This window comes from Pinus tabuliformis, chromosome 7, assembly GCF_031772625.1.
Source record: "Pinus tabuliformis cultivar Carrire ecotype Pingquan chromosome 7, CPIR1, whole genome shotgun sequence".
Taxonomy (NCBI): domain Eukaryota; kingdom Viridiplantae; phylum Streptophyta; class Pinopsida; order Pinales; family Pinaceae; genus Pinus; species Pinus tabuliformis.
The window spans coordinates 1,308,015,799-1,308,039,171 of record NC_142293.1 but is presented as its reverse complement, the minus strand read 5'-3'; the positions used below and the strand labels follow the sequence as shown (position 1 = coordinate 1,308,039,171).

The following is a 23,373-nucleotide window of genomic DNA, read 5'->3' as shown; positions in this document are numbered from 1 at the left end:
TATGGGCTCTTACAGAATTGGATGAATGTGGATTCATGGTGGTCATCCCCCATGCCAAAGGTAGAGAAATGATGAAGGTTATATGGAAAATACAGGGACTCACAGCTCAATTATCCACTGAAATTAGTGATGAGACTGACAATCTTCGTTTTCATGGTTTCACATAGATTTAAATTCATTTGAAATGACGATTATGGAATTCTAAATTATGGTGTCGATTGGCTCTTTGTAATGATGAGTAGATACTTGAAATATGTATCACATGAATAGAAATGAATGGGAAGGGTAGTAGGATAGGATGGTTTAATATTAAATGAATATGGGGAAGATATGTAAATCATTACAACAAGAGGACGTAGTTTACTATTAAGTTATATTATTCATATGATTTGAATTAGTCTAAGTAAATAAAAATTCACTCGTACCTTGATTTGACTTCACATTGATATTCAGGAACTCAAGAATAAGAATGATGGGGACAACTTGGTCTTTAGCTGAGAGTCCTCTCCATTTTCCGAAGTGAGGATGGTAGACTTGTCTATATAATTATTAACGATCTGGAGTACTTATAATTTATCATCTTCACTGATTTTAGTGCTACTAGGTTGAAGTTGATCCCATATACATTTCCTGGACTTAATATATAGATTTATAAGAAATCATTCAGTACCCAACTCAGTCTAAGGGTAGTACTAAATTAAGAACAAAATCTCTAAACTTGCTCATTGAACATGGAAACAATGTAAACTTGTGACTGCACTGAAAAAAATGAACAAAAAACTTCCTTGAAATTCCATGTAGGCAAACTATAGAAATTGTGATTAAAATTTGACTTCTGATTGTTGTAGAACAATCTGGTGCTATTATTCCATGGATTTTGACCAGGTCTGGGATGATTACTACCTGGGGCATTTCAATTTTTGGGAGTTTGAAATGCACAGAAGAAAACTCCAAGGGGGATTTATTTTCCATACTTATTCTGCTGATCTAGGAAAAGAACAACTTTGTACTCAACAGAGACCTATCTACTGCTTCCTCATAAATTTAATGAGCATGAGTTAGCTGATACTCAAGGTATTCATTTTTAGAGAGTTTGAAAAACCAAAAGTAGACTCCAAGGAGTTTATTTTACGTACTTACTCTGCTAAACCTGTAAAAGAATAATTTTGTACTCATCAAATCCCTAACTACTACTACCCCATTAATATTAACGAGAATGGGTTAGTCAATGCTTAGAACATTTAATTCTAGGGAGTTTGAAACATTCACAGTAAACTCCAGATCATCCTTTTCTGTAAATAATCTATCAAGTCTGGATAAAGGAATAAACTTACCCTTGACAGATTTCCTCTTTATTCTATGTGAGTTGTGGAGGAAAACAAAAGGTTAGCCCATTGTATATATATATATATATATATATATATATATATATATAATAAAAATAAATCCATTTTAAGAACCAACAAAATTTGGGTTCCCCTTTTGAACTAACTCTATTTCTGGATCCTGCGTCACATTCTGCAAAAATTCTTGGCGAGAGAGCGAATGGTGATATATTTTTAGTTTGTGGTTATTAAACACAAATGAGGTATGATTATCATCGATGGTTTTGATCTTAACCGAGCCATTATCACAAAATTCCTCGACTTCATAGGGTCCCAACCATCTGGTTGAAGATTTCCTTTTGAAATGTTTAAATTTGTGATCATATAACAGTGCCCAATCTCTGGGTTCAAAGATCTATTTCTTGATGTACTTATCATGCCACTATGCTCTTTGATCCTGTACCAGCATAGTCCTTTGGAAGGAATCTTGTTTGATTTTTTCAAGTTCGTTCAGCTGAAGTATTCTTTGTTTCTTTGCTTCATTTAGATCCATTCCTAATTAAGTAGCAGTCTGAAATTGTTTTACCTGAAATTCAATGGGGAGCAACACCTGCTTCCCATATACTAACTCATAAGGAGTATACCTTGTCTCCATGTTATCCAATAAACCCATAACGCTTCTTGTAACTTATCATCCCAATCCCCATGGTGTAGCTAAATTGTCTTAGTGAGGATGGCTTCCAATACTTTGTTAGTGGACTCTACCTGTCCATTTTCTTGAGGGTGGTATGGGGTATATTTCTGGTGCTTTATCTGGTATTGTTTAGTGATCACCTTTACTATTTTGGAAGTGAATTGTGTCCCTTGATCGGTGACAATCTCTCTAGGTACCCCAAACCAAGTGAAAATGTCTTCAAAGAGGAAATCTACAATAGACTTCTCAGTGGCAGAATATAAAGCCTTAACTTCCACCCACTTCGTCACATAATGAGTACAAACTAATATGTACCTATTCATCTTGGACATGGAAGAAATGGTCCCTACAATATCCAATGCCCACTTTTCAAAAGGCTCTATTGATATCTGAGTCTAAAGAGGCATCTCATCACTTGGAACAGGCCTCCCCATTCTTTGTCAAGCATCACAACTAGAAATGAACCTTTTCGTATCTTTAAAAAGAGAGAGTCAGTAATAACCTACACGTAGGACCCTATAAGTTGTTATTTTTCCTAGAAAGTGGCCACCAAAAGGTTCATTGTGGCAAGATCTTAAGACATCATATGTTTCATCTTCCTGCCACACATCTTCTCATGATCATTCATGCCCTGTGTGGTACAAGTCTCCCTCTATCCAATAATAGTTGGCACTTCGCTACACAATGTTATGTTTCTCCCTGGTGGATAGATTCTGTGGCAACTTTCCTGATACTAGATAGTTATCCACATCAGCAAACCAAGGAGTATGTGTTGAAACAATAAATAAATTCTCATCCAGAAAGTCACTCAAAACTGGTACTAGAGCTATGTCTCAGGCAATATTCATTCGGGACAGGAAATCTATAGCTAAATTATCTCGTTTAGGCCTGTCAATCACAGTGATATTAAATTCCTGAAGTAAGAGAAACCATCTAGTAATTCTTCCATTAGTAATTTGATTATTCATAAGGAACCTAATAATAGAGTGATCAATATGGACAGCATTTTCATAACCAGTAATATAGTGACCAAATTTGTTGATAGCATGGTCTACTGCTAGTAATCCCTTTTCAGTAATTGTGTAATTTAATTCTAAAGGTGAGATATTTTTTCTAACAAAATAAATAGCATAAGGAATATGATTCTCCTTTTGTCCTAGCATAACTCTAAGGGTTGTATCTGATGCATCAGTACAAATGTGAAAAGGGAGAGACCAGTTAGGTCCTGCCAACACTAGATTAGTAGATAATTTGTCCTTCAGTTCCTGGAAATCATTTTGACAATTAGTATCCCATATAAAATCAACATCTTTAGTAAGCAGTTTAAACATTGGTGTTGCAATTTTAGTGAAATTTTCAATAAATCTCCTATAGTACCTTGCATGTCCCAAAAATCTTCTTACCTCCTTTTGCGACGTTGGGACTAAAATATGTCATATTACCTCAATTTTTGTAGGGTCAACTTTTATCCCTTCTTGTGACACATGGTGACCCAAAACAATTCCCCTATTTTGCATCATTTTACATACTCCTTTTGGGACGTCGGGACTGAAATATGTCATATTACCTCAATTTTTGTAGGGTCAACTTTTATCCCTTCTTGTGACACATGGTGACCCAAAACAATTCCCCTAGTTTGCATCCATATAATATTACTGAGGGCCAAATGAGCTTCTTGACAACGAATCAACACTTTTTCCAAGTTCTGCAAAGCCTGTTGAAAGTCATAACCATACACTATGAATTCGTCCATATAGAATTCCACACAGTCATGTATAAGGTCAGCAAAGATAGCTAAGACAACTCTATGAAAGGTAGTTCGAGAGTTTCGCAGGCCGAAAGTAAGAACTTTGTAAGCATAGGTGCCCCATGGGCAGGTAAAAGTAGTCTTTTGTAGGTCTTCCGGGGTTATTTGAATATGATTGTAGCCACTCTACCCATCCAAGAAGGAGAGGTACATTTTTCCCTGATAGTGTATCAAGCACCTGATCAATAAAACGTAAAGAAAAATAATCCCTTGAGGTAGCTTTGTTTAACTCTTTGTAGTCAACACAAGTTCTCCACTTCCCATTTTTCTTGGGAACTATGACCAAGGGAGATATCCATTTACTATCAAATATGGGGTATATAAATTTCACACTTAAAATTTTTTGCAATTCATCCTTGACAATTTCTTTGAGAGCTGGATTCATTCGTCTTTGTGGATGCCTAATAGGCTTGATTTATTCATTTGTGTAAATGTGGTATGTACAAGTATTAGGATGGATCCCTTTCATATCTAAATAATCCCAAGAAAATGCTCCGGCCTATTTCTGAATCATGTTTATTACTTATTGTCTATGTTCTGTAATTAATTTTGTACCAATGTATAGTGTTTTTCTAGCGCTGATTTCAACTGGTTGGGTATTTATTTCATTGTTTTCTTCCAAGGATGCCATAGAAAATGATGAAAACACACGAGGGTGATAAGTTTCTTGAAATTCACTATTGAAAACGTGATGATATCCACTAAAATAAACAAGATAATCTATGCAATTAATATCATATAAGAATTGTTGCAAAACATGTTCTTCAGACTACTCTTGAAGCCCCCCTGATTGTTCTAAAGTCAATGAGGGAAACATATAGTCTTCTTCCCCAAAGGGATTTTCCAACCGAAGAGATACTTCAATAGCTAATTGGACAGGTGGAAAAATAGTTAATTTTTGAATTTGTGACCCATTAGAAATAGTCATTTCCCCATTTCCGCACCCAATAACAACAGCAACAGTGGCTAACCAAGGCTTCCCTAAAACTATTGGATGTATGGGTTTAGTATTTTTTCGAGAAATTACTATGAAATCAATCGGGTATTCCCAGGAAGATATTGTTACCACTATGTCTTCTAGGACCTCCATAGGTTTAACAATGGACTCATCTTCCAACTCCAACACAATGTGTGTAGGCCTTACTTATTTTAATTGTAATAATGTCATATGTCAACAACCATTGCATTGATGACTGCCCCTAAGTCTACTAGAGTATTAGGCAGAAAAGTTCCATTGATTTCTATGGTTACTACAGGGTTCCTGGATCATCATATTTTGGTGGTAATCTAGATATCATTTCTGAAATTTGACTGATTACTTTAATATTCTGATTTTTATTTTTCTTTCTTCCTAGATTTTTGATGCAAATATCCCTAATAATCTTGGTATAAATAGGAATGTGTCTAATAGCTTGCAGCAAAGGAATTTTTATGTAGACATTCCTCAATTCAGATTCCAAGTCATATTCTATGGGAGTTTCAATTTTCTTTATGAGAAATCTCTCCAGATAAGGAGGTTCCCTGAGTTTTAAGAGCTCTTGTGGTTCTTTTACTTCACTGGTTTTTTCATTTTCTGTTTGTTTAATGGTTTCATCCTTAGGTTCTATATGAGGATCCTCCTCTTGACTGACTACTGCTGATTTATTTTTATTAACCGTTTTCCCATACCTTAATTGAATTTCGTTTAAATGAAAAGTAGTGATAACATAAGTGGGAAAAGGCTACAGCTCCATATTTTGTACAGGTTGAGGAGGTCTATTATTTGGATTAGTAATCAATTGTGCAGGTAGTTGTGTTGGGCGAGGAGGGTTAAAATATTGTTGCACTTGTTGTGAAGATGAATTAGTGCTTTGAGGTAAGGGCAAGGGTTGTTTTACTGGAGGTGGTAGCGGTAATGAAGGTTGATGAAAATAAGATGGGTTATACCCTTGCTAAAATTGAGGTACATTTGATGCATAAGGTATGCAGGGTGGACATTAATGTTGAGGATATGGAGGTGCTTGGTTTTGAGGCTGAAAAGTGTTCCCATATAAATTATCTCTCCATCCTTGGTTCCAAGGTGAATTTTGAGGTGGTTGTGTAGGCCATGGAGGATAAAGTGGCTAAGGATTCCATGGTTGATTTTGAGAAAAACCTTGCATATTAGGATGTTGATAAGTATTATTGTTTGTCCCCCTCCACGATGGTTTCCTAGTTGATTGAGGAAACTCACTAGTCTCGCCCCCCCTTTGTAAATAGCTTGTAATCCAGGAAGGGAGGGGCATTGGTCAGTGGGGTGCTCATGTGTACAGATCCCGCAAACTTCTACCATTTTAATGGGGAATTCTCTCTCAGTGTGCTTCCTTCTACACTTAGGACAGAAAATAGCCAAAGCAACCTTTTCTTCCTCTTGTTTTCTTTGAATTTTCAAATTATTCAATTGATCACTAATGGTGTTTAGGTTGTCTGCTTCAAAATTTTCAAATAGGTTCCCCAACTCAATTTGAGTGACACCACCTTCTACTAGTTTAGAATTCCTAGATATGTAATCCATTGAGTTGTCCTAGATTATTTTGCCTACCTTAGATTGACTTCTAGAATAGGTTTGGCATAACTCAACTATTTCAGCAAAGGGCTTCTTATAGATATTACTAGAACTTAAAATATTTATTATTTCAATGCATTCTTCCCTTAACCCTTTTAAAATGACAGTCCTAAAGGTGCTCTAATCCAAATTACCCACTAGAGATTTGTGATAGTTATAGAGGAATCTTTCAAGGAATTCCTCCAAACTCTCATATTCCATCTATTGCATCCTAAAAATATCATTAAGAACTTTTCTTTTATAGTAATCTTGATATTTTATAAGAAAAATAGACTTCATATCATCCGAGGAGTAAATGATTTGTTCTCCTAGACTCATAAACCATCTTAGGGATGAATCTTTCAAGATCGTTGGAAATAACTTAAGTTTATGTGCATCATCATAGTAATTACAACTTCTGCAAATAATATCAAATTTGAACAGGAAAGAGTCATGGTTTTCAAAGGATGTACCATGGAAAAGTGGAAGAGATGCCAAAGGTATATTCTTCATAGTAATATTTCTGGTGATGTCTAGTATTGGAAATCCAAAGGTAGTCTCTGAATCCTCTTCATTTTCCTCAGGTCCCCCTCTTGACCCATCTCTCTGGTCATTATTACCATTAAGTAAAGTGTAGATTCTGCCATTGTCCCCACTATTAGCCCCACCATTATTTTTTCCGTTGTTTTGGTCACCATGTTTGTTATCCTCACCACTTCCTCTATTAGCCAAATTTGTTACAAGTTCAGAAGTAAGCCCAAGCAAAGTATTCTAGCTAGAAGAAGATTCAACTGGATTGGTCCTAATATATCCAGGTCTCAAATCCCTTCGAGATCCTCTTACTATTGATTCTACTTGTGAAACTACCATCAATTCTGGTCTCACAACAAATCCTAAGATAATTTGTTCTTGTTGTGGTGTGCTTTGTGGTTGTGTTTCCTCATCTTGATGTGATACTTATTTTACTAAGACCACCTTTGTGGTAGATATTTCTCCCTCCTCTCTGATACCTGCATAACAATTAGCAGGATTAGTTAGGGGTGTTTTTGTGGGACCAAATAATTCTGAAAATGATTTTGTACCATGAATAAATCTTCCCTTACTATCTCTAGTCCTACCTTTACTTTTGTGGATAAGAAAAAGAAAACACTACAAAGATTTATTGAAGACAACCAGACTTTGGAGAAACCCCACCATAGTGGATGCATGGCTCTTTACTCACGTCTTACCATACACTCCACCCTCTGATTGCCCTGCAAAATCCTTATCCCACATAAATCCTTGAATAAATATTTACCTAGACCATTTGCAAGTCCCCAACAACGACACCAAATATTTTAGGGTTTTTATATGTCATTGAATTCCGTAAATTTAAATTGTCAACTGAGATTCATAAGTTTTGAGTTGCAAGGCATTCCGGTTCAAATTCAAACTTATCCTATGCAGATTTAGTGTGAAATTAAGTACAGAATACTCACACTAGATTTATGACAATCACACCATGAATTGCTGAAGTGAAGAAACCTATTTCACTATATAACTTGAAACACTATTAATAAAATCTATTTCACGCCTAAAACTTGAATTACTATTTTTTTCTAACTTCAAAAACTCATTCAAAAATAAGGTTGACAATTACATCTAACTATACTTTCATTAACTCTATTCAAAATCATTAAACAAAGTTAATCCCTAGTGTACTACGAATCAAAAGAAAACTAAATAATAACACAAACCATTCCCTATGTACCATTTAATTCAAAACAAACTAAGCATCTAAAACATATAACTTACGATTTTCTAACTTAGAACCAATCTGAGTAATTAAACAACACACAGACACAACTTCAATATATCTAATGATGAACATGAATAGATTTAATCAAAGCTTACTACGAAATCAAGAAAATAATGAGCTATCCATTCAAATGATTATTACACTACAACTCAAGCAATCATCACATAGAAAATTGAATAACTAAACTGTAAATGATATGCAATTATCCAAGTATCAACACACGATCTATACTAAGAATGACACTTAGTTTATAATCAATTTTGGGTATTCAAACAGAGCATAAGCTACAAGAGTCTCGTGCCAATGATATATAGATTCCCATGCAATGAAACACTTCCATTCAAGACAAGAGATTCAATTTAAAACATAAGAATTCATTTCTTCATAAATTTATCTTAAATTGAAACCTTCTTTTCCAACATTCACGAAATTGGAAGAGTAATCACATAGATTAACGTATACAAAGTATGCTTATAACAATGCTCCATAGGCTTGCAAATACCCAATAAAACTAGACTCGTTATCTTCAACTCGGATCTATAGAAACATTAAAGGAAACTTAAGTACAAGTTTAAGTGCAGAAATTATGGAAATCATTAATGAAAGCGAATGAAAATTTAAGTGCAGTTCTACCTAATAAATTCGAAACACACTTCCTACGCAATGAAATTGTTACAAGACTCGATCAAGGTTTGTGGTGGGCCCTTGCAACAATCTGGAACAAGCCTAACCTAATCTAATACTCACAGATCAAAGAGACATAAATGCTCGGATATGAATAGAAGCTGAGATAATTATATTAAAAACTTCAATAAAACATAAGTCTGAGAGTTCAATCTTAATAGAACAAGGTCAAATAGTATTGTTCCACAATCACCAGTTCATCCTATGCATATATTTGTGTGTGTAACTCCACATACAAAACATCAGGCTTTTAAATAATTCAGGCCTACCAAATTGTTACAACAGATTAACTAAGGAGAGTAAAAATATCTGGGATCTAAACTAAATTAAGCTAAGTGAAATCTTCAAGATTATTTCATTGATATCGTAATCGAACTGTCCTAATTGTGACACTATCTTTGGATCAAAGAAACTAATTCCATGCTCGAGAACAAGAAATAATAATTTGGAATATCGATGGTTGATTGGTTGCCCGATGCTAAACCTAAAATAGAGTACCGATTTAAGTACAAAACTAAGTACAAAATGGTTGCTCCAGAAATGGTCGCTTGATGTGTTGTTGGACTAGGTGTTAGACCTTTGATGACCTATCCACGTACTCAAGTGTCTGCCCTATATTTAAGAGTCCTTCTATAAATTAGTCAAATTGAGTCAAGAGATATAAATCTATTTAACATCTACCTAAACCAAATAAATACATACAAAAATAGTACTTATTAATAAATCTTATCTCCACTACAACGTAACACGGTTTGGCTAGTGTGGAATGGTTTTAGGGTGTCAAAAAGGGGTAAAGTAGGATAAATGATAGTAAAAACAGTGGGATAAGAAGTGAAGAGGGGTACAAAAGTAGGGCCCAATAACACCATTTGGTATAGGACCCCCATCTGGGAAATTGGACTCACTACCATTATAATGATCCTAAAGATTTTCCTTGGATAAAGTAAATAAACATAAGAAAACATGCACAAACATTTTGAGATAAGAAAGTAAGTTAGCTTTGTGAAACACATACTAGCAATGTGTATAAATTCACGCATGAAAAAAGATAGAGTGAGCCTTTAGAAGAAAAATAATAGTACCATCTTAATAAAGACACACATATACATAGAAAGAATCGTTAATTTATCTACAAAATAGTTTACAAAATAACAACGATCATGAAAGAAAGTAGGGATGCAAAATTAAATTAAGATGTATACCAACGCCAATAAAATAGTTCAGTTTCTTTAGTACATATGAACACACACATACAACGCAAACATGAAAGAATAATCTTACAACATTCATGATACATGCATGAAAGTACGCCCAGCTCTAAGAGCTTCAAAATATTAAGTGAAAGTTCCAATATACATAATTACAATGATGCATCACTAGCCCCAATAGTGGAACATGAAGCCACCACTTTCTCGTCAAAAGAAATATCTTCTCTCCTATGTGTAGCTTGAGAAGCCAAGGTGAAAATTCTATTTCTTGAGTTATGAGGGCTTGTTTATTACAAATGAGGCGACCTTTCACCTTCCGTGTGACTCTTGACCTCTCTCATGACTCTTGAGATCCCATATGACTCTTGGATTTCCTAGTGACTCTTCACATTCCATGTGTGACCCTTGGGCTTCCACACATTTTACATTTTCTAATTTTGGAAATTACAAAATTACATTCCACCAAAATTGTGGTGATAATAGATGGAACAAAATAACACTCTTGTGTTCATATTTTGAGAAGCTAAAATTTTGCAACTTGATATGAGACTTCATTATGATGTTTTGATGCCAAGTTCTTTTATTTGTTGCTATAACTTCAACTCCTCATGATAGATTTGGAATGTACTTCATCTTCACCCTCCAAAGGGTATGGATATAATATTAGAGCGTTCCAAGTCATCCTGGGTTTCCATCAATATATTGTAGTTCAGAACTCCTTTATCACCTTCATGATGGTCTCTTTGTATCTCATCTCCACAAGTGTATTCTTGGAGTCTCTCCTTGATGACCTCTTTGAACATCGTCTTCCATGTTAATATGATAGTACCTACAAATGAAATCCAATCATGGCAAGACCATATTAGTCCCAAAATCACCTATTGTATCTTGTTTTATCATTCAAGATGTTGAATGAGATGGGAGAGTGTTCTAGGACAAAGAGATGGGGTTTCTTGGGTGTAGAGTGTAGGTTCAGGAGGAAAGAGGTGGAGGTAGAAGGACTGAGGATGCACAATGCACTATAACTGAGAAGGAGACTCTAGGCTGAGAGTAGGTTGAAACTGTAAGGGCCAAGTGGTGACCTTATTATCCACTAGGATTTTGCAATGCTCTCCACAAGGTATGGTTGATCAAGGCTTAGTGCAAAGGACAAGTTTAAGCAGCAAGAGATTGGGTGACTATGATCTAGAGATGCACAATGCTCTTGTGAATGGAGTTTTCCTTAGGATGGGCATAGGGCACAAGCTTAGGAGACAATAATATCACAATTGAGGCTTGGAAGTGCACATTTCTCTCATCACTTAGCTGAAAGTTGAATGTGTTCATAACTTACGCATGATGTGAGGACAAGGAAAAACTCCAAAATTGACAAAGTGTAAGATCAATGGGACAGACGAGAGAGAGCAAGAGCATACAAACAGGTCCTGAACATGATCATAGACATGTACACAATGAATCTCACGACAAGTATATGCACAATACCAAAAAATCAACATGTATAATTGAAACGATAACAAAACAACACTAGCCTCCAAGTGTGACAGTTAGGGCATAATTCTTTACAACAACAATGTCGACTTCAAACAGAAAGTGTGCTAGGTCATGGAAGTGTGTCCATCCCATGTTCTTGTGATATATAAGATCAACTAATGCATGAGAGTGCGTTGGAGCTTCCTATAGAAGGTGCGTCAGAGTTGCCTCTAACAAAAGACGACACTTCGGGTTTCTTTAGAAAGGAACTTGAACACTTAGAATAACTCACACAACAAGCATGGAACAACTTAAATGACTTGAAATGACAAATCACACAATCATTAGGAGGCTCCAGAATTTGAATGTAGGAAAATTTTTGGAGGGTGTTGTAGCAACTACAATTTCATATCATTGGAAAATTATTGATAAGTTAATAGTGACGGTGTTATCCAAAGTTAATTATGCTAACTTTGGAAAAGGAGAAATTTTGTAAATCCCATCTTCATAATGAAGCCATGGAGGTCAGGTCAATTGAAGGTAAAACTACCTACTGAGTTGGGGAAGTCTAAGGGGGTGGGAGGGAGCATTATAGATTACACGTAGCTACAAGCAGAAGAATGGTGAAGGCAAGGAATTCCAAGGCTAGAGTAGTTAGTGGATCAGTAACATGTTTGTTGGTTCAGATTAATGGATGGAATGATTGATGGACTTCACAATGACACCCATGGATGACTTTAAGGTGATATTGGGATATTATTTTCAGAGAGGGAACAGGGTGATCCCAATACCATGGATGGATCAATTTATTATCTTAGGTGATGGTGAGACATGGGTTGTGTGCACAACTACATGAAAGAAGAAGGGAGGTGTGTAGATTATCTTTGCAATACGTATGAAAAGAGAAACATGTAGATAAGATGTTGAGTTGTATGCCATAGTAATCGAGGAAGTATGAGATTATGGTATGGTGACACCTTTTCCACCATAGCTTTCTGAGTCTTTGAGGACATATGTAGATAAGATGTTAGATGAGTTGTTGAAAGTACTCCCACATAGATGACCAATTGATCATCACATTGAGCTTGAGCAAGGTGCTCCACCACTATCACAAGCTTCTTAGAAGTTGTCAGGTCGTGAGTTAGATGAGTTGAGGTGTTAGTTGATAGAATTGATTGATGTAGTTTTTATTCATCGTTCTCACTCTCCTTATGGTGCTCTAGTACGTTTTGAGAAGAAGGATAACGATGAGTTAAGGATGTGTCTTGACTATTAGGATTGAACAAGCATATGTTAAAGAGAAGGTATATATTTCCACTTTCAACATATTGCTTCAACAAGTTGGCGAAGGTCAAAGTGTTTGCAAAGCTTGATTTGAGATAGGGATATTATTAGGTTTGAATAACAGAGGGAAATGATGCAAAGAGGACTATGGTGACAAGATATGAAAGTTATGAATTTGTAATTATGATTTTTGGTCTATGTAATGACCCTACTATCTTTTAAACCTTGATGAATGAGATCCTTCATCCATTCTTGGACAAATCTATGGTGGTATATTTTGATGATATCACAGTGTTAAGTGATAACATGGATGTGCATAAGAGACACTTAGCACAAGTCTTTGAGGCACTAAGGCAACATCAGATGAACATGAAGAAGTCAAAGTGTATGTTCGCTCAGAGTGTGATACTATTTTTGGGCCATTGGGTTGGATAGGGATGTATTCACATGGATCCCAAGAATATTAAGGCAATAGTAGATTAGGAGGAGCCTCACAATCTGCATGATGTGAGGGTCTTCACTAGAATGACTAATTATGACTAAAATTTGTAGATGGTTATTCCAAAATAACCTCACCCTTGACAAATTTGTTGAATAAGGTTAGAGAGTGGAAATGGAATGAGAGTAACAAGCTTGAATTTGAGGAACTTGAGCATAAGATTGTGACAACTCCTATGTTGAAATTTCCAGGCTATGAGTGACCATTTGAAGTGCATACATATGCATCTGATTTCTCCATTAGAGTATTTTTTATGCAAGATGGTGCTCTTAGCTTTTAAGAGAAGGAAGTTACATGATTTGGAGAGGAGATATCCCATGCATGAGAAGGAGATGATTGTAGTAGTGCATTGTGTACAAGCATGGGGGCACTGCCTATTGGGAAAATTGTTTGTAGTGAAGATATACAATATTGCAATGAGTTACTTTGCAACAAAATCGAAGTTTTCACCAAAGTAGGCTAGATGGTAGGACTTCTTAGCTGAGTTTGACATGACCATTGAGTATAGGCCATGGAAACTCAATGTGGTTGTAGGTGCCTTGAGAAGAAAGGCATAGTTGTAAGTTCTTGAGGAGGAGGAAGACTTGCCTACACTAGGAGAGAGTTGGATTCAATTTCTTGAGGAGTTGCAAAGAAGGATTTGTTAAGGATTGTAGAATGATACTACAATGAAGAACATTATGAAGCAGGTGAAGGAAGGTAAGATGAGGAAATTCTTGGTATGGGACAATATCTTTTTTCATGGTTCATGCATCCATGTTCCTAAGGAAGGGGGACTCAGGAGGGAAATCTTGAAGGATTGTCATGAATCGTGTTGGGTTTGCCACACAAGATAGCATGAAATTTCCATTATTGGAGAGAGGATACTTTTGGGTAAACATGCGGCAAGATGTGGAAGAGTCTGTCTAGACTTGCATCATTTATGACTAGGATAAGTATAATATGAGGGTACAAGTAGGATTGTTGTGGCCTTTACCGATTCTAGACATACCATGCGAGATTTTCTCAATGGACTTCTTTTCACAATTTTTTATGGTAAAATGGTATAACGAGGTGTTAGTTGTTGTTGATCAATTCTCTAAGTATGACATCTTCATGCCAGTGAAGGTACCATGTAAAGTTGAAGAGGAAACAGAGAAGTTATTTTGAAATGTGGTGAAGTATTGGGATCTTCCATTGAGTATTGTATCAGACAAAGATACAAGGTTTATAAAGAAGTTTTGGACCTCATCATTCCAGTTTGCAGGGACATAATTGTTACAAAATTCCAATTTTCTTTTGTAGATAGGTGGACAAACAACACATATCAACTCTTTGTTAAAGGAATACTTGAGACATTATGTGAGAACCAATCAAGAGAATCAGCCAGATTTGTTGGATGCAAACCAATTTAGTTGTAACATGCAGAAGAGTGCTTCTACAAGATACAATCCATTTGAGTTGGTTAATGGGTAGATGCCTATTACCCTGCACATGGTCATAGAGGGCTACTATGAGAGGAGTTCCACAACTTTGAAATTCATAAACCGATGGTAAGATATGTTGGAGATGGCTCAAGTGAACTTGAAAGAGGCAACAAATAGAATGAATAAGTGGGAAGATGAGAACATGAGAGATGTAAAGTTCAATGTAGACGATATGGCCTTTGTTAAGATGATCAAAGAGAAGTTCCCACCACCTACTAGGATGTTTATATCAATGATGAAGAGGTTTGAGGGACCATTTCAAGTTGTAGAGAGGATTGGTGATGTCACCTATAAATTGAAGCTATTATTCCATTTGAGAGCTTTTCATCTCGTCTTTGATATCAATCAGTTGGAGAAGGGAAAGGTGGATACCAATGATTTGAGTAGAGTGGAGCCACCACGTGCTCTAACCTTGATTCTTGATCACTCAGAGTTGAAATTTGAGGAGATAATGGGATGTCAAACTTCGAGCGTTGGAAACAATAGGAAGAAAGAGTATTTTGTCAGATGGAAGGATGCATTGAAGAGGAAAACATATGGGAGACATGTGAGTTACTTTGGAGAGGAAACACTAGTTGGTGATCCTAAGGTTTCCGAGGATGGCAATGACTCATGGTAGGGGAGGATGTAAGGACCTAGGGTGCCAAGGCATGCCCCCATCTCAAGTTTCAACCAAGTGCCAAGGGCACTCGACGAGCTCCTTAGTAAACAAAAACCAAAGTGGTGTGACACTTCGTTTAATTGGGACAAGAATGTGCACATGTTGGGCCATGTCAATTTAGGGCGTGGATGACACAACTGGGGTTTTTGGTTGGACTCATGCACAGTTTGAGTGGGCCAACATGTAGAACGAGTGTGCATAATGAATGCACACGATGTGTGATGAGATAAGCATTGGGTCATGGGCAGTTCGGGCGAGTCGCCATGTGGAGCGGTTGAGTGGAACTAATGCACAACATGCGATAAGCAAAGTTCGGTTGGGGAGAGGCGTGGGTTGACATGAGTGTCACAAGCAAACATGTTGAAATGTATGTAGGTCGGAAATGAACCAACATGTGAGCAACTGAAGGGGCACGCGATGAAATGACGTGACATTCGCTTCGCAACCCTCATTGCATATATATAATCGAAGGGACTTCATAGAAGGAAAGTAAGCAATGGACAACACAACACAGTAGTTTGGTTTGGGAAGTGAAGAGAGTTGTAAATGGTGACTCAGGTGGGTCTATAGTGAAGGTAGACTACACGAGTTCGGTCTCGAATGAATTTTGGTGATTTATGGTCGCATGAAATCCAAAAAATCGCACCAAAGACAACTCCCTTTGTAATCATATGAAACCCCGGGAGTTATATCACTGTTCGCCCACATCGGTAGGAACCCCAAATTTGGATTGTGCACATGACTAAGGGCACGCCCATGTCCTCTGATCTCGACCTGTCCCCCGCTTGCGATGCCATCATGGGTCCGACTTGCGAGGGCTCACAATATGACGGGTATTTCATGCTTTCAATTGTTTTATTCCCCTTCTCTCTACAAACGTCTAGAAATGGATAAAAAAGTCATTTGCGACTTTGCGTGTATGCTACTTTAAGTTATTTTTGACTTTTTCTTGCGTACATTAAACGTCTTTTCTGTGTAAGTTTGAAAAAGTTGTCAGCTGCATTTAGTTGGGATGACAGATGCAACTCGCAAGGACCATCGTTCTCTCTTGCTGCAGGTAACAGTTACCATCAATTTAACGCTTTTATTTTTAATTTTAGTTTTAAAGAGGGTTCACTATAGTAATCTGGTCTGGTATTAGTTGTTTCAACGAACAATATTTACTTGTTATTCTGAGAGTCAGATAACCTTGTTACAGGCATGGTATTAGTTATCTCTACGGACAATATCTACTTATCTTGACTAGTCAAGATACATAATCTTGTTATACACATACATACAACACTTGCTATTAGAAAAAGTCAAAATAAATAATCTAGTTACAAACATGTCATAGCATGAAATTCGAATCTTCCATAAAACATATCGTCTCTGCCAAATTAAACTGGCTTAACAACTACCTGCTACTCTCAGGAGTCAAAATAGATGACTAGGTTACACACAGACAGACATGATTTAAATCCTCCCAACGTACAGTCCCTACCACACTAATTACTAGCTTAACACCTACCTACTACCCTAAGGAGTCAAGATAGATAATCATACTACAAAGACGGGCATATCATAGCATGAGATTTGAATCGTCCCCATCAAACCATCCCTACCACACAAATTACACTGGTTTGACACCCACGAGAAGGGCATTAAATAAGATAATGTTTCTTTGCCAGTTACAAGTGGTGGACTGTACACTATGGATTTTCAGAGCTTCATCCCTACTCTGCCCGCAGCAGCTTTTGGATCGGCGACTCTCTTGTTCTTCTTCTGTGTATTGCAGTACAAGAAGAGAAGGAATGACAGATTGCCTCCCGGACCCTATCCATGGCCAATCGTTGGAAAAGGCCTCGCTGACAAATATGGTCCCATTTTGTTTCTGCGCTTAGGCTCTGTCCCTACCATAGTTGTTTCTTCTTCTGAGGTGGCCAAGCAGTTTCTCAACACTCATGATTTAGTATGCTCCAGCCGACCTCGAACAACCGTTGGGAAATTCATATTTTACAATTCTCAGGATGTGGCCTTCGCCGAGTATGGAGATCACTGGAGGCAAATGAGAAAAATATGTGTATCTGAACTGCTCAATGCCAAAAGAATTGAGTCATTCAAGCATGTCCGAGAGGAAGAGATGTCTTTCACGATCCGTTCCATTTGGGAGGAGAGCGAGAGCGGAAGAATTGCAGTAAATTTGAGCAAGGCCATCTCTGACCTAACCTCCAATATAGTTTGGAGAATGCTGACCAGAAGGAAATTTTCGGATGACGATTTGAGTGCCAGTGGCCAAGGGTTCAAGGATCTGACAGCTGAGGTGGCAAATGTAGCTTTCAACGTTGGAGACTTCATTCCTTATTTGGATTGGCTTGATTTGCAAGGTATCAAGCGGCGCATGAAGAAGGCCAGTAAAACATTTGATGCATTGCTAGAGAAAATACTCGACGACCATGTTGATCATCGAGTGGCAGCAGCCAGGAATGGCCAGGATGAGGCTGAGCCTGTTAAAGACTTCGTTGATGTGCTCCTCGATATGGCAGCTGAGATGGATAAGGCGGAGAACAAAATTACACGAGAAAAAATCAAGGCAATCTTACTGGTTTGTTTCTGGCCTTTGTCTGTCATTGCTAGTTAGATAATTTTTTTTGTTTTCACCTATATACTAATTAGTTTGTGTAGGGTTCCCTACAATGTCATAGGTTTAAATTTAAATTTAAATTTCATAAAAAAGTTAAGTTTCAATTTCAAGAGAGAGGTTGAGGCTAGGACTCATTTTTGGTATTAAACTATTCGTTCAACCAAGCTTCACAGCTCCACCTCCTTAAAAAATTGTATGTTCTTTCTTAGTCAAGTCACCATTCATTTCTTTGAGAAAATTGCTATGCTGTTAGTTCTGATTTTTAAAGGTTTGCCAATCTAAGATTTTGATATTTTTAAAATTAATCATTGTATCTGTAAAAGGTGATGTACATCGGAGTAGGGACTACATCAAATACGTTAGAGTGGGCAATGAGTGAGCTGCTCAGACATCCCCATGTACTGAAGACATTGAAAGAAGAAATCGATTCGGTCGTTGGCCAACACTGGAAAGTAAAGGAGACGGATCTGGCAAGCATGAAATACCTGCGCTGCGTGGTGAAAGAGACCGTACGATTATACCCAGGGGCACCGCTAGGGTTTCCCCATGAGTCTGTGGAGGCAGTGACAGTAGGAGGATACCATATACCTAAGAAATCAATGCTAATGTTCAACTTGTGGGCAATTGGAAGGGATCCCAATGTGTGGGGAACAGATTCTTCAGAATTCAAGCCTGAGAGATTTATGCAGGAAGAGTCTGCAGATTTAACAGGAAGTCCATCAGACTTCAGAATGCTTCCATTCGGGGCAGGAAGGAGAGGATGCCCGGGAGTTCTAATGGCTACTTCGATGATTGAGCTTGCCTTGGCTCAACTGTTGCACGTTTTTTATTGGAAAGTTGGAGGTGATCCGTCCGAGGTGGACATGAAGGAGGCACATTCAGCGGCGTTGGCGAGACAAGTGCCACTCTTTGCTTTTCTGACGTTGAGGAAACCCAGTTGCCTCTCGACTGTCTAGATGGCACGGAAGCTGGCCAAAAGACCTGCTGTGGAACTCGTCATTGGCCATCTATCTTCAGTATAAGTAGAATAAAATTGTCGTTGCTAAATATTCTATAATAATGACAGGGTTACAGTCATGGTATTGTAGAGATAATGTTTGATGATGTCTTCAGGTAAAGATGTCTCTATGTCTGATATTTGTGGGAGTCTTTCTCTGTACTGATTATATATATTTTCATAATTGATAAGCTCTATCTTTGGTGTGGCTTTCTCAAAATAAAATCTTTGCCATTAAATACGAAGATCACTTAGCATCAGATGGCAAAAGGTTTGAGATATATTGTTGGTGCAGCATCTGGATTTTACCATGCAGAAAGATTTGAAATATATTAAATGCAATGGTCGAATATTATTTCTTTTAAAAATCTAAACCAAGTTGCATATTTAGTTAAAATAATATTATTTCCAATAATGTTATTATGCAATTTGTTTATAACTAAATATATATATTAATATTGGTGGCTATTGTTAAATTTTATTTTGAATACAAAATAGTACTATTTAGCAACTTGTTCATAATTAAATATATATATTAGTATTGGTGGCTATTGTTAAATTTATTTTAATATTTAAAATAGTACTATTTAGCAACTTGTTCATAATTAAATATATATATTAATATTGGTGGCTACTGTTAAATTTTATTTTAATATTTAAAATAGTACTATTTAGCAACTTGTTCATAATTAAATATATATATTAATATTGGTGGCTACTGTTAAATTTTATTTTAATATTCAAAATAGTACTATTTAGCAACTTGTTCATAATTAAATATATATATTAATATTGGTGGCTACTATTCAAAATAGTACTATTTAGCAACTTGTTCATAATTAAATATATATATTAATATTGGTGGCTACTGTTAAATTTTATTTTAATATTCAAAATAGTACTATTTAGCAACTTGTTCATAATTAAATATATATATTATTATTAGTTGCTACTGTTAAATTTTATTTTAATATTCAAAATAATACTATTTAGCAACTTGTTCATAATTAAATATATATATTAATATTGGTGGCTACTGTTAAATTTTATTTTAATATTTAAAATAGTACCATTTAGCAACTTGTTCATAATTAAATATATATATTAATATTGGTGGCTACTGTTAAATTTTGTTTTAATATTTAAAATAGTACCATTTAGCAACTTGTTCATAATTAAATACTCTCTAGTTATTTTGTTGTTAGTAAAATTAACGAGACAAGATCTATAGGCCAATTTGACTTCGTCTTACTTTATCAAAATGGCCACGTATTATTTAATTAAAAATAAACAAAATGTGTTCAGTTGCCGGGGTTCTATTTTTAATTACGCAATTAAAGTGTTTTTATTTATATTATTTTGAGTATATTTACGAGATATCTTACTTTTTATGTAATTTTTTTTAAAATAACTTTTTTATTTAAAATATTTTTTATTGATTTATTGTGTTTTTAGTATTGTATAATTTTTTATTTTATTTAATATGGAAATACATTAATTTTTTTTTAAATAAAAATAAAATATTTCATCAATAAAAAATAATGTGAGCAGTAATGAATATTGTATATATTTGATTAACTTTAATTAAAAATATTATGAAATATCAATAATCTTACTTTCACTATGCTACTTCCATTGTTGATATCACAGTTTGAAGGAGATACTTGGAGACAAATATCTTTCAAAATAAAAATAAAAAATGAATAGACTTATTTAGCTAGTTTTAATAAAAATATCATAAAATATTAATAATCTCACTTCCACTATACTCACTCCATTGTTGATGGGATACCGCATGTCTCTCAAGACTTTAAGAAAACAAAAGTAAATATACATATTTGATTAGTTTTAATTAAAACAATTATCTAACATCAATAATTTCACTTTCACTATATTGTTGATGGGATACAACATGTCTCCAAAAACTTGAACCCACATAGTTAAAGAAACAACTTTTTCACCAAACCACTTGAGCTAATATATTTTAACTATTTAATATCCATATTAATTAATTTATTCAATATATGTGAAAGAGTAAAAGAACTACTTTAATGTTCATTATAGTAAAATATTTCAATATGCCAAGAGAAGAAATTATTAAAGTAAAAAATAATAATTACTTTCTAATAAAAATAATAACATGGAGATATATAATTAATTTAATTCTTAATATAAAATTAATATGTGGCATTTAATAAATATTATTAATAATGTCAAAAAACGATAGTTCCATTCTCTCTCCACTTGGATTATATATATATATATATATATATATATATATATCTTAGTTACTAGATGGATCAAATCCCTTGAGGTGCAAATCTTTTTTCAAGATTTGCACTTTAAAATAAATTTTCACCTCAAGTGATCCATGGTTAAGATGGATCTATACTAGTAATATATAATAGAACTTAATTTTAGTTGTGGTACATTACATTTTTAAGTATTTGTCAATAAAACTATAATTTAAAAAAATCCTAAAAATCCAAGTAGGTTTTAGTGTGCCTAATGGTTAAAAACGCTTCCTTTAAGAGGTCATAGGTTCAATCTAGAGTGGTAGACTATGTACACCTATGTACATCAAATCATTGTGTGGAAGAAAATAAGGGTTGGGTCCCTTGTCCCACAAACAAGGAGATCTTATACCCCAATTGGTGTCTAGCTTGGCAGTGAACTTCAAATTAGATTGTTATTATTATTATTATTATTATTCTTTGTTTATGTTCATTTCTCTGACCATGTTGTTTGTGTTTTATAAGGTAGATGATGCACTATGCTCACACATTCACTCCTCATGTTTTCTTTCCTTTTGTTTGCTCCGTTCAGTGCCATCTCACAAATAAGGGGGTCTCATACACGAATTTGGTGTCTGGCATGGATGTGACTTGAAAATTAGATTACTACTATTATTATTTTAATATTCATTTTTCTCACACTCTTATTTATTTATATTCATTACTTTGACAATATGATTTCTGCTTTAGAATATGTTTTATAGTGCAATCAATGTTTTATGCTCACACATTTATTCTCCATCTTTACTTTCCTTATCTCTGCTTCATTGGCTCCTCACTGCCTCACTTATTCTAGATATCACACAAATCCTCCTACTTTTCCTTGCATTGTTGATCAAATTTTTGAGCTAACCATTTGAAGCTATCAACTCCTACACCCTATACCAAATTCCCCATATAAGCAACTTCTCTATGTTCTTTTCATAATCTAGTTACGAATTTTTTGTTTTTGTTCAACAATTGCTAGCTTTGGAATAGGATTTGCAACTTAGAAATATGCTATGAGCAATGGAACCATGTGAGATGCCTTACAATGTTGCTTTAATAGGGAGATGAAGGAGCATCTTTGGCTAAAAGTAATCCACATTGATTGATTTTGGTTGGTAGTTTAGAAGATCAAATAAGTGTGTCACAACATTGTTGCTATAACACCCCTGCTGCAACATTGTTGTTGTGACATCTCTGCTATAACACTGTTATTGTAATACCCCTACTACAACACAAACTTATTTTTACATTGGTGTAACATTGTTACTATAGCACATCTACTATGGTAATGTTGTTGTGAACTAACATTTTTTTGTGGTACATTTCTATTGAATTACTATGGAGCATGACTTGTAATGATTCCATGTGTCTCAAGGGGATTAGGTGGATTGTGGTGAGACAATGGACTTCCTATGCAAAGGAGAAATGATTAGCTATTGAAACAAATAAAGAACCAATGATTACTTGACGAACCAAATGGAGAAGTGATTGTTGCCTAGGGAGTCAAGCCATTGTGATTGTTCAACATCTGAAGTGATGATGATGGGATTGGAGACATTATCCTCCCAACCATCATTTAAGGTGTGTGAAAGAAAATGGAACAAGGGAGAGTTGGTAGTTGTGAACGGGGAAGATAAATTTGTGAATGAGAGAGAGAGAGACCAGAAGAGAGAAAAGCAGTGGAAACTAGAAGAGATCAAGATAGAGGAACAAAAGGAGCTCGTGAAGATGGGAAAGCTAGAATAGAGGAGAGAACCATGGTTCAAGTTTGGTGCAAAAAGATGGGGTCTGTGCTAAGGCATAGCCTAAAATAGGATTATACTTTGATTTGTAAAAACAATTTTTCTATGGGGTCTGTGCTAAGGCATAACCTAAAATAGGATCATACTTTGATTTGTAACAACAAATTTTCTATGTGTGAAAAAAATAATGAAAATTTGTTTTCCTCTCTTGTGTTGTCTCCTGTGATTTTTTTCAATTTCCTCATTGTATGTGTTAGCTTTTACTGCTAC

At 35.4% G+C, this 23,373-nt stretch overlaps 1 protein-coding gene across 1 annotated transcript; it reads left to right on the top strand.

Annotated features, from left to right (window-relative positions):
* Window positions 1–17,042: 17,042 nt before the first annotated feature.
* On the top strand, window positions 17,043–19,310 carry LOC149252339 (cytochrome P450 750A1-like). The gene is made up of 2 exons (XM_089456656.1): window positions 17,043–18,043; window positions 18,406–19,310. The coding sequence occupies exons 1-2, from the start codon at window positions 17,153–17,155 to the stop codon at window positions 19,036–19,038; spliced, it is 1,524 nt and encodes a 507-aa protein (XP_089312782.1). The 5' UTR covers window positions 17,043–17,152; the 3' UTR covers window positions 19,039–19,310.
* Window positions 19,311–23,373: the final 4,063 nt, after the last annotated feature.